The sequence below is a fragment of the Chelon labrosus genome (assembly GCF_963514085.1).
Source record: "Chelon labrosus genome assembly, chromosome: 2".
NCBI classification, from domain to species: domain Eukaryota; kingdom Metazoa; phylum Chordata; class Actinopteri; order Mugiliformes; family Mugilidae; genus Chelon; species Chelon labrosus.
In genome coordinates, this window is record NC_140338.1 from 13,456,306 (window position 1) to 13,469,523 (window position 13,218).

At 42.5% G+C, this 13,218-nt stretch overlaps 1 protein-coding gene across 1 annotated transcript in view; it reads right to left on the reverse strand.

Annotated features, from left to right (window-relative positions):
• Positions 1-13,218, reverse strand: part of LOC311496872 (protein sidekick-1-like) — a 127,878-nt gene that overhangs the window by 72,071 nt on the left and 42,589 nt on the right. The window contains exons 5-7 of the mRNA XM_084556889.1: positions 9,715-9,741; positions 3,578-3,680; positions 1,063-1,238 (exon numbers count right to left, since the gene is read on the reverse strand). Coding sequence (XP_084413015.1) covers positions 1,063-1,238; positions 3,578-3,680; positions 9,715-9,741 — 306 coding nt within the window. The remainder of the gene's footprint in view (positions 1-1,062; positions 1,239-3,577; positions 3,681-9,714; positions 9,742-13,218) is intronic.

The window sequence follows — 13,218 nt, forward strand, 5'->3', positions numbered from 1 at the left end:
AAAAAAAGGTGGCGAGGAGGGTACAAAGATTGGCGGTAGATAGCGTGGGGGGGCACAGAAAGAGAATGAGCGAGGTATAAATATTCAGGCAGGTCTTTTCTGACTAGTAAGTATTCTGCAAGCGTGGGTAGTTCGCTCTCTCTGCTTAGGTGCTCCCTCGCTCCAACAATCACAGCAGATCAAAAAGACGCTGACGAACTGGGGGAGAAAAGTTTCGCTTCATCAATCACATGCTCCCTGGCTGAGTGTGTGTACTGGTTCCTATTTACGCGGCACACACATCGAGGACAGGAGCGGATTGTGACGCCAGGGCTCTTGTTTGTGCGCTTTGAGTGTTCTATTATTGATTGGCAACTCCAGGGAACAAAACTAATTTAGCTTGCGGGCAAACAGGCATACATGTGTCTGTGGCGCCATTTTGTGATTGCGTGCGAGAACGAAGCACACGCGTGCATTTATTTGTTTGCGAGCGCACAGGATGAGCGCGCATGCATGAATGCAACAGATGTTCATGACTACAATGGACAATTTTTTATTTTTTTTTTTTGGTGTGGACAACAGATTCAGCTTGAGTACTCCTGTAGTTGACAACCATTGCCCGGGGTGTTCACAGTCACAGTTCCAGGAGAAAAGTAAGAATAAATGGAGGGATAAACAGAATGGAAAAAGTGCCCGGAGCTAAAAATGTACAGGACAAGACAAGAGTGAGGGTAAAACATAAATTAATCACATGTTGGGAGAGTTACAGGACCTTCCCAGGACAATCACAGACAGCTATGTTGGGGAGTGTGTGTGTTTGTATTACTCATGTTGTGAGGACATAAACCAAAACTGAAAACATACATTTTAATAATTTAAAAAAGGAGAGCTATTTGGCAATCCCCACAATGTGACTGTGTGAACAGGTGTAAGGTCTGAGTTCAGACTTAAGTCAAGGTCAGGGTTAGTTTAGTACTAGACAAAGTTAAAGCACCAGGTAATTAATGTCAGCCAATGTCATTTCCTCTGAAATGATGGAAACAAGACTGTGTGTGAGAGACAGAGCGACCTTTTTCTTCTTACCCATTACGGTGAGGTGTGCCCTTGCCTCCACAGGTTTGGCAGTGCTGTTGCTAAGCGATGCTTCACAAACATATAACCCGGTGTCAGAAGAGGTAGGGGCAGGAAAAACGAGCCGACGCCCAGTAGCCAGCTGACGCCCATCACGTTTCCATGACACCACAAGGCCATCCACTGGTCTGAGAGGAGAGGAGAGTAGAGGAGAGGAGAGGAGTGAAGAGAATTGGAGGAAAAAAAGGAAAAGGGTGACAGAAGGCAATTACAACATATTAAATCCATCAGTTTATTTGTCAATGAGGCAGGAAATGAATGATGACAGTCTGTATATCAGAGCAGTCAGCTCTACTCAGCATGAAGGAGCGCTAGTCTGTTACTCTAACTGTTGGGAAAGGAAATGGGTTTTTGTGTAAAATGAAATTTTGTTTTGGATAAACAACATCAAAACACAAGTCTTTTGTGTGCACGCAAGTGTGTGTGTTTGCGTAAGACAGTATTAATACGGCGCTGTATCTATTCATGACGGCAGCTCAGATTTTAGCACATTTCATTCAACATTTACCAGCACTTACTACTGTAGGGCAACAATCGTTTTATAATCAGCAGCTGGAACTGTGGTCCAGATTCAGTTTATCAAAGACTGATTGAAAGTCACAGTTCAATGTTGGCTATGAAAATATAAATACTCTTGAATAAAACTGCATTGCAAAACATAATTAAAACAGGCTCAATTCACGCAACAGGAAAAGACGCTGTAGGTGTCTATTACCTTTGCTATTCTATTTTCATTTGGGTTTAAGTTAGAAAAACAATGCAGCATGTGTCACAAACACAAACAACAAGCGCAGAAATTAAAGTGGTGGAATGACATGAAAACAACCCATAAGAAAGTCACGCTTATAATACAAGCTAATGTCATTGGTGTCATCTCCAGAATACATTAGATTAGAGATCATTAACATAGCACTGTTTCTGATTTATTATCATCATTTTTTTTTATTCCATTACCAGTTAGTGTGTTGGCGATATTGATGGCGGTAATAAATAACCGTAATATTAAGACATATGGAGGAAGTGAAGACGAGCTGGTAGAACTATTTTCTGACACATTATAGATTATTTTGTTTCTGCCAGGCAGACTTTAAGTCAGGTCAGTTTAGTAAGCATGAGTGAACACACTAATACACCTAGAGGTAAAGACAATACGATATGTCTAACATGTTACAATTTTAATTTTCACTTACTCGTGTTTACAATCAATTTTCTAGTAATTGCAGCTCTCTACCAGGACTGTGCTGGCTAATAAAAGTCACTGATGATGAATGCAATCCTGAGCTAATTCATCTGCACATGTGAAACAGGTTAAAAAGACTAAATTAAAATGCATGGTCTGACCACACTTCTAATGAATAGCATGACAGAGATGACTTCTGCTGTTTTTCTTTTTAACCTAACACAGGCATGTTCCAGTTTTCTATTACAGTCACTTGTTTTCCCCACACCTTGACAAGTGAAGCCCGTCCGTGTGCCGGTGACAAACATTTAACGGGACTCTCTTTAAAGCCAAGCAGTCCAAATAGCCCAGGCTAAATAACACAATCCAATAAAAACCTCGAACAAACATAAATAGAGCCTGTTGAGTCCAGACAAGTCAGACTCATCACCCTGGACTTTTTAATCAATATTTGACTCACAATAAAACATGCCTCCGAGCTCATATAACACAAGCTTAAAGTACTGATACTCTTCACCTTATTGGTATGCTGACTAAAATGCTTTTACTAACTCCATAGAACTAGATATTATAGTTAGTGAATTATAACTATTCTCTACTCATACCACCCCTATGACTGAGTCTTGAGTCTTTATTTAGTTTACTTAGAGGTAATAGACGGACACAACACAGGCTGTGTTCAAAGCAAATATTGCATTAAAATAATGTGCGCATTTGTGTGCACAACCAGACACAGTTGGACAGTGTGTGTCGAAGGGACGAGCAGAAACTGATAACAAATGCTTCTAGCAACTCTTGAATTTACTGTTGCTCTAAAAAAAAGTCTGATTAGACTGCACCACCTTAGGTGTAATTGCATACTCTGCGTGTGTGTGCCTGTATTACCCACTTTGTGAGACATAAATTAGTATACGCATTCACATTGTCTTGGGACCTGTCTTTTGGGGACATAAAACAAAGTCCTCATAATAGCAGTATGAAGATTTGGCTTGAATGAGGGTTTGAGTGAGGAGAGTGGTAGTTATGTTAGTTATCTTACTGTTAGGTTAAGTAGCCAGGAAATAGATAATACCCTCTTAAGTGATGGAAACTTGAGTGTGTGTGTGTTTGTGTGTGTGTGTCTGATAGCAGTGGGGGAGACTTGCTGAGCTATGAGTTTATGTGGCGTCCTCTAATTGGAAGAAAACAGTGTGGTCTAATAAGAAAGGCATTGTTCAACCTTGTGTGTGTGACCGTGTGTGTGTGTGTGTGTGCGTGTTTGCTTGGAAGTACATAAAAGAAATTTACCTGGCATTAGCAATGCACTCCAGTGTAGCCTCCTTCCCTGCTATCACTGTCATGTTCTTAGGTCCAATCACAATTGTTGGAGCCACAAACTCTGACTCTGGATCTGCAACACAGAGAGAAAATACGAGAGGCAGGTTAGCTCATAAATCAAACTAGCACACAGCAGCATAATCTCAAACATACATCACAGCTGTCTCCTACACACACACACACAGCTACAGTATTCTCCTTTACACATGCACAACCACACCGCCCCATACTGCACACAGTGATGAACAATTTAACAGACATATACAACTGCACCATCAAAGCATCAACTGTTTTATTTCACCAAACACTGGGTGGAGCGAGAGCACCTTTCACATAGTTTTAAAACCAAATTTTGTAATTATAAACAGAGATTTTAAAGTGAGTGGCTGTAGGACTACAAGGTGGATTTCTGGCTTGTCAGAAATGTTATCTTACCATCTTGCCACAACATTATGACCACTGACAGGAGAAGCAAATAACATTGACCATCTTGTGACACTTCAACATTCTCCCGGGAAACCCTTGGACCTTGCATTCGTGTGGATGGGTAAGACATGCACCCCCACCCCATAGCAATGACACTCCTTGATGGCAGCAGAGCATCCCCAGCAGGATGCAGCCTGACACAGCTGCTAGAGCTTAAATGAAAATATTTTTAAAATTTAAATATCAGATCTCTCTGTGGGGTAATTTATAAACAGATCAACTCTGTAGTCTGAGTGATCTGCTATCTATGAGTCCTCTATGAGTTTTGGGTCTGTTCACACCTTTATTCGAGCTGTCCACCTGAGATTGGATCCCCCAGGATGGTTGCTCATCCTGGGCGTGAACAGTGTCAGCATAGAAGCCATTAGTTTTGGCTGAGCAAAAAGAGTGATCAAATCATATCTGACAGAAAAGATGAATCCAGTTGTACAGTATCCACCTAGTGCACTTTAAATAAATCATGTCGATGAATTTTTAAGTATCATATATGGCTATCTATGAGACGGAGTGTGTTACAGAAGATGTAATTGAGATGAGATGAAAATGATTTTTGAGCTCCATACTTCTTTCTACTTACTCTAAATGAATGATTTGTCTTATTACACACATATTTTAGACACATGAAGACTGTATGTCTTATATACAATATAATTATTAGGTGCCATATGACAAGCTGAAGATAATAAGGCAGTGTGTGTGTGTGAGTTACAATGATAGTGTTCAGAATAGAGAACAGTGCTGTGAGTATGTGACGAATGATTTATGGCCTAAAAGGTATGTGGGAGAGTATAGTGTTGTGTGTGCAAGATTATGATTATGGGAGTGTGAGTATGATTTATAGCCCGAATGGTCTCTTAGAAGAAAAGGACACACTGTAATTTTTGAAAAGTACAATATTTGCTCAGAAAAATAGTACATAAACATTAAAATAGGCCATCAGGAACATGTTTTACAGCCTACGTGAAGCCCATACCTTATTATTATTATTATGGCTATGTGTGCATTTCTGTGAACATGGCTGGGTTTCCCGTGCACGGACTGTGTTACTGATGAATATGTAGATTCCCAGTAAGGGAGGAGTAGGGAGAACAAATTAACTGACTAGTTCTGATAGAGGTTGGTGGAGGGGTTGGGGTGGAAAGTAGGGGGAAGCGCGGGGAAGAGGAGGGAAGGCAGAGGGAGGCGAGACGCAGCTTTGATCTCCCCTTTGAAGGGAAGGAGGAAAAGGTGGTAATTGACTCTCTGCTCTTTATTCCTCCTTCACATTCTCTCTCTCTCTCTCTTCTCTTTTTTTTTTAATCGGAGAGAAAGCGCTGAAAAGTGATATCCCACTGTCACACGGATGTGTAATAAGACAAGTGGGTACAGGAAGACAGGCAAGTGATAAGACACACACACACACAGAGTGGCACGCGCGCACACACACACTCAACCGACTTGACACCTTTACTCGCTGATGATTCAACTCGGGGTAGAGGTTGAGTCATTAATGGGGAATATAAGTGAAGCGACACAAAAGAATAAGAAGGATAAGAAGTAATAGTGAAAGTCTCCATCACTCTCAAGTTTCTTCATATTTCTCCTTAACACACACACGTATATATATATATATATATATAGATATATATTCACATATGACAGTTTTGTCCTTAGTTCTCTTGTACAGGGAGCAGCATCTTGTTATCACTTGAAAGGTCTGGTTTCAGTGAAGTGAAGATGGGCAGCAGGAGTGGGTGAAGACTTGGAGAGGCCGAGGGACGATGGACAGGCTGCGGCAGAAGTAGGGAGCGCAAAAGAAGAGTGTCCATTAGCTCTCCAGAGTGGGAAGCAGGCAAGGACTAGTTACCATCAGGGCAGCCTTAATGGCGGCAACGGCTGCAGATAATAAGTGGAGGGCGAAGTGAACCCAACCTATTAGCTTGGGCCGTGTGTCTGAGGGGAGCAGACCGACAAATCAGGATGACCGGAGCACTGGTATGACAAGGGAGGGAAAAGAAAAAGGGTCGGAGGAGGGAGTGGATAGGCAGAAGGGGAAAAGTGATGGGGGAACCGTGCAGATGGTCTTCCTCTTCCTGGAATGACAGACACGATGGTGGAAATAGAAGAGAAAGCAAAATGGCATACGGTTGCGTGATCTGCGCTCTTCCTTTTCTCTCTGTCAGCATGTCTAACATCCTATTTCTCTGGGGAAATCTCTATCATTTCATCTCGTCTGGATCCCTCGTTCCCCACTGCCGATCTTCCAACCCTTATTCCCCATCATCCTCTTATCTTCTGCTGGTAGTTGTTTAAACTGGGATTATTAAATTAATCTTCTTCAACTTAAACAAGGGGGAAATATTCAAACTGGCAGACAGCGTTAATATGTGTGCGCATGCAAAACTGTGGCAGCTACAGGCACCCCGTAAGGATCCTCCAAAGAGAGTCCAGAAGTTTAATCGAACTTGATTGGATTCCTCGTTTAGCAAATGAGAAACACCATGTGGCAGAGAGAGGGAAATAGGCGTGAAGGGAGGAAGGATGGCTGCAAAATAATGCAGGAAGGGTTCTAGTGTAAAGGAGCAATATCAGAACAACAACTTGGAGCTGAAAACCTTCATTAAAGAAAGAGGCGGGATAAAATAAAAAAGAAGAGCAGTTAAAAAATAAATCAAAAGTGATGATAGGGAGTGAAAGAGCATAAATCTCGTGAGCTTCCTGCGGGTGTGCGTAATTTAGCATCAAAGAGGCAGTGACGCACTGCAATGTTACAATGCTCTCGTCAGCGCAATCACTGCTGATTGACAGTAAAGTGTTGCTGAGGTGACACAGCTGTGTTCGCCCGTGTGTGTGTGTGTGTGTGTGTTATTCACATGGAAGCAGAAAAATCCCAAATTAAATCAAGGATGGGAATGATAAAAAAAAAAAAAAAAAAGAGAGAGAAGCAGGGCTGGTAAAAGGATTGGGACAGCTTTAGGGCAGAGAAGAGATAGAGATTGATAAATAGAGGGTGAAAGGTAGAGAGAAAGAGGGAGCGAGAGGGAGAGAGAGAGAGAGAGAGAGAGAGAGATGAAAGGCTATTCCATCCGCAGATTAGAATAAAATCCCTCTTTGAATGGATTCTCTCAGATTACAGCTTGTTCTCCCATTAAATCTGTCAGTCACTCTAAACTCCCAACAGTGTCAGTGAGTAAGCCGGAGTGTGTGTGCGTATGATCTTTCTATGACTGGAGATCTGTGTGTTTTAAGATTTTCAGACAAATCTCTGCGGAGGCCTCGAGAGCAGAGGGATTGGCTGAAGGCTGAGCGCGCGCACACACACACACACACGCCCCTCTTTGCATTCACACACACGCAAATGCACAAAGTCGGAAGTTGGTGTGAGCTGACTGTGTATTAATAGAGTTGTCAGATATGTGTCTGCAGGGTTCACAGCCAGCTAGCACATATCACAGAGAGACCACATAACTGAGACAAAAAGTTTGAGGGAGAGAAAGACAGTGAGGTTTAGAAAACGGAAGCCAAAAAGTAAAGAAAGGTCAAAGAGAAGGGTACCGGATATAAGAAGTTAAAAAAAAAGCTTTTAAAAAAGAATTTATTTATTTATTTTTTAAAAAATGGTATATTTTTTTTGCAGCGTGTACAGAAATAAATGGAGAGGAAAAGGTGATTATTTGCTGATCTCTCTAGAGAATAGCGCATGAGTGTGAGAGTGGGGCGAGTGTTTGTGCGCGTCACTGCGCTCATTAATGCTGCATGCTGACAGCTAAGTGTCATCGTCTGAGTGCACTTGCCTCAGAATGCCGATATAAAACCACAAGTCAAGGCATGCCACACGCACACGCTCCTAACACACACAATGCCACACCAAGAGTTAAAGATCCAAGCCCCAAGGGGAGTCAGACACAGGCAATGCGAGGCAGTGAGGGGACAGTGAGAGATGCCCGATTTGAAATATTCATCTTTTCCTTCAGCTGCCAAACCTCAAGTGATGGAAACAGGAGATGGGGAATCAAAAGAGGAAGAAGAAGAAACAGGAAACAGGCAGCAGGGATGGTGAGGCAGACTCAAGTTAAACCCTCAGTGATCATTTGATTCATTTTGAGTATCATATTAGTTTTTTGGTGTTTTTTTAAGCTGTTTGACGAAAGGAAATTGGCATAATGAGGTAACATTTCATCATCACTATACTGAAATAAGTGCATGTGCAGTTGATTTATGCCTGCAAGCTTTACTGGTATAGTGGGGAAAAGTGAGCAATAATACCTTTGCCTCTGAAAACAACATTCAACAATATTCTTAACAACTGAAAACATCTTCCTGTGGTTATTACTCCAAAAGAACAAGAGCACAATACATCAATATTAAATAAATATAATCTATTTGCATTTGCCCCAGTGTGTATCTGCATTGAGCAAGGAAGTCTTCTAGTGAGGTGTGATGCCGTCACTAAATGAGTTAAAAAGTTTGATGAAGCCTGCAAAATTGACTAACTTGACTAACCCTCCTCTCTTCCACCACACTCACATGGCTCCCGCTCCAACACACTGTATATCCTCTGCACCCTCGTCAGTGTGGCAGAGTTCTTCAGCCCCCGGGTTCCTCTGCTCACCGTGTGAACAGCTGAAAGCTACACTGTCACCTGCTGCCACCGCCATCGCTGCTGCTGTTCACGTAGCACTCCAAAAGTCCCACCAAGCACCCCAACATCCGCCCGCAGTGTCTACTGTAAGTCAACATTTTCCCTAGATGGGAAGTTGTTGTCGTCGTCACTCCACACTTCCTGCAATGCTGAGCTTGTGGAGTGTGTTTGGTTGAGGGTCTCACACATAGACAAGTCCATACATGGGCTGGCTTATTTACCTTGGACTATAAAAATAGCAGGTGTCAGGATTTGGTAGGTTTCCTCAAACGTTGCTATGATTTATTAATTTGTAGTGATAATGGCAGTTGGTTGCAGTGAATACAACGTTATTGAATAAATGTGTGGGGTAGATACGAATGTTTTGATGCAACTGGGCATTGAAAAAGTGCGCTTGCAGACATCCACCTTCCTACAGTGTTTTTGGGCAGTGTTTTTACTGTACTAGTCCCCTGAGTAGCCCGTCAAGCTACTTTTATGTTTCACAAGAAAATAAAAAGCCACTATTTTTAGAGATTAATTAACACAGGCTCACAAGATTACAATTTGGACACAGAACTGAAGCACTCTTCACTGGTGCTTTCACTACGCAGGCAGTGTAAACACTATGCTGCTTTGATATAGTTCAGAAGGCACGCTAAAACCAGAAATTGCATTACAAACCAAATGTCAGACGACAATTGACCACCATCAGACTACTTTGCCTCGTACCAATCAATAGACGGAGCAGGCTTGAGGTTACAGGGGCTAAGCTCAACGTTTCCTCGTCATGAGGCAGAAAGTGTGAAACTGGCGGAGCATATTTGACTGCATGTACCCATCACTGCTGCTGCCAACATGACCTTCAGCGAAACATTTAGCTGTGCAGCTCTTAGCTCTGACCTTATGGTGAGAGCTAAGCGTCCTGGCAACTTTTGTCTCTGCTTAGATAGACAGAGAGAAAGGAGGACTCACAGAGAAAGAGCAGCGGAGATAATGCAAATGTAAATGGGTTCTTTACCTGTTGACCCGCGGTTTTTCTTGCCAACTGTCCATCAGCCGCAGAGTATGAGATGAAAAGAAGTCAGAGAAAAGGGGAGATATGAGGTAGGGGAAGGGGGAAATGGAAGAGATATAATTTAGATTTTGAGCACTTCCTGAGCAAAAAGCCATATTTACCAAATACACTTTAAAAGAAGCAAAAGAAAACACAGGCTTTTAAAAATCAGCAGCTCTAAGGCGTTACACAGTTTTGGAGGCAAAGCGGATAAGGGAGGCTCCTTTCCTGAGAAGGGGAAAAAAACAAATACAGACAAAAAGCAAGACACAGAGAAATTAATGACACGGTGAAGGAGACATAGAGGAAAAGAGAACGCCACGTTATCATGGAGGCCAGAGAAGACGAGCTGTTTGCAGCCCATCCATCAACTGCCAGCTACCAAATTTTGCCTCTCTCATTCCCTCTTTTCTTCTCCTCTTCTATCTTTCCACCTCTGCTTTTCTCCTAGCATTTATCATAAGTCTGTAGGTAGCAAGACTGTAGGCTGTGAAAAAATGATGGTACTGACATTCTACCAGCAGAAATCTACATACACCGTTCATCTATCAATACACTAGCCCTTCACAGTTCTGCCCAGCCACTCAGTTACCGCCCCAACTTTCCGATGCTAGGAGCGCGTAAGCATGTGTTTATGTTTCGATCTGCGAGTGTGCGGTGGAAAATGTCCGCCTGGGCCCTTATTTAGATTCAGATGTATCACATCAGCATCAGTGCAAAGTTTTTTTAGACACATACACAAGTGATTAAGAGCGAGCAGGACAGCTGATGAGGAAACACAAACCTATAAAGAATCCATAAAGAAGCTATAAAACACTGACACAACAGTGAAGAATCAACAGTTCAACAGTTCAACAGTTTTCATCGTTTCTGCTCGAAATTAAGCTGAATTTGTTCATGGATTAGGGCTAGGCACTGAACATGAAAACAAGATAAAACAGAACAGCGCAGAGTGAAATCGGCCCATGGCAATGAGTACTGAACTGTCAAGTACTGAAAGTTGGCATCCAGTATCTGGTCAAATTCAGAATCTTGTTCAGAAAGTAATTAAACAACCATTTTACCACATGTAGGTTGCATTTTACTGACACAAGTTCTCCTATGGCTATTGAAGATGTTGCACCGAGGTATTTTTAATATTTATACGTACATTGATACATACAACATTGGGCAGAGGAAAAATTAAGAAAAACAAACAAAACAACAGCGTTGTGGAAGAAGGGGAAGGTAATCGATGTTCACAAAAAAGAACAAATGATCCCAAAAGAACAACCAATGCACACTGCTGCATGAAGGTGCAAATGTTAAAAAGCCGTTTCTTAGGGTTGATTGTGATAAAACATTTAACCTTAAAACCTTTTCATTGCCTTTTTTGTTTATTAGAAATTAAAAACACCTATCAGTATAATACAATACAGCACAGCTTCTCAAATGAATGCCTGCATTGGTTTTCAAGTTCTGCAAAAAGCTGGAACAACCAACCTGTCGAGTTCCTTGAAACCTGCAATTCTACCACGAGGGTTGATTGATTTCTGTTAACTGATAAATAAAACTATCCATAGCATTAATACTGAAGTTGTCCTGCATCATTTTCTGTAGCAGTGACTACTGCACAAAAGTTACGGCAGGCTAAATGGCTGAAAACTTACCTGAAGGTACGGTTTATTTTAGGACAGCTTTAGACTGTGTTAGTTTAGTTAGGTACACGGTATAAAGTAGAAGCTGAACACATTCAACCGTATATCATATTACGTCAGGTTCTGTTTTGATATCAGAAAGGGAAGCATCGGCAATTAAAAATCAGAACAAAACGAAATGTCTAGACGTACTGTTCACAGAGCCAAACATAGAAGTTTAATTAGAGTGCGGATTGTGCTTTCACGTAGCCGTATTGGAAGGTCCATTGTTTCGTAGAGTCTAAAAAAGGGGGTCAACAACACACTCAAATGCAAACAGACACATACACAGGGACAGGCTGGATTTGGTCTGGGGGGGGGGGGGGGGGGGGTGCACATTTGTGTGTGTGCATTCAAATGATGTGTCATTCTGAGTCATCTTCAGTTTCAAACGGGAACAGAGAAACAAAGGGGACATCAGGGGACAACAGAGAGAGAGAGCGCGAGCAAGGGAGTGTGTGCGTTCACAACACAACAAAGCATCTGACGTTCACAGAGCCGGATCCGCTAGACATTTTCCTGTGACTTCCCTATCCCTGATGAACCCTTTCAAACGCCTTGGATCAATCATCGTCTTAGTGTGTGTGCTTCCACATGGGTCCTGGGTGGGTCCTGACCTGCTCGGCTCTGCCTTTACATCAAACCGGCCACCACTCAGTCTCAAAGTTGAGATAAACATGACGTGTCTAAAATATGGTTAGAGGTGATGTGAAAATATTAGTGTGTGCCTGAGAGTGTCTTCGCCTTTGGGATGATTTGTATTCATAAATTCAACGTTGTGTATTCTGCTGCCTGAAGGACCTACAAACAAGCAGGTCACCACGTCCTCTGTGCTTGCCGTTGTGTGTGTGTGCCGCCGCACAACAGGGCTTCTACGTGTTTGTGTACAACAGGGAATAAGTACAGTGTTTGTGTGTTCTTGTGCTGTTCAACCCAACAGTCCTGTGCGTTGTACCCGTCTTTATGTGTGTAAAGGCTGCTGCTGCTGCTGCTGCTCTGTGTGTCACATCTCACTGCGTTACCTTTCCAGCTGACCTGTGCAGGTGCTGACCTGTCAGTCTCCAGCTGTGGGTCACCGATTTGCTGGAACACCAAAAAAAAACAAAAAAAACCACCCCATGATTCACCTTCCTCCAACACAAACGGCCCCACCAGGCCTTCCTTCCTTCCTTCCCTCCATCTACAAACAGCGAGCGAGCCCTCCCCCTGGGTGAGAATCAGCCTTGCCTCGTTCTTCCCAATCCGCCCACGTCGACATCCACTGTCACATTTCCCCAAGCAAAGGAATACTTTTTTAGCAGCGCGTTTAGGTCGTTCCTTTGTCTCGCTTCGCTGTTTTAAACCCAGAGTTCAACCTCAAAAACCCTTCCCGTTCCAATTTACCTTGTCAATCTCACTGCCCCATTCTCTCTCTTCTTTTTTTCCTCCTCTAAAACACACACACACACACACCCCTATTTGAAATTCATATCATTGGCCACACACAATTTCCAACACTGACACATTCATATAGAGAACCACAAGGCTCTCACTCACACACTCACACAAATACACACACTTGTGCCTTGTAAAATAATAAGCTGGCTGAAGTGTTGACCTCAGACCTCTGAGCAATTCCTGACGGCCCGAGACGCTCAAATTTACTATTCCGTATGCTTCCCCTTCTTATGCCCGACCGTGTGCCTCACTTTGTAAATCTGACCACAATTGAAGCGCGCCATCATTAATACATCGCATATAAACAGTGGCAGCAGGTTTACATAATACATTTTGGTTTTCATACTTCCCTACA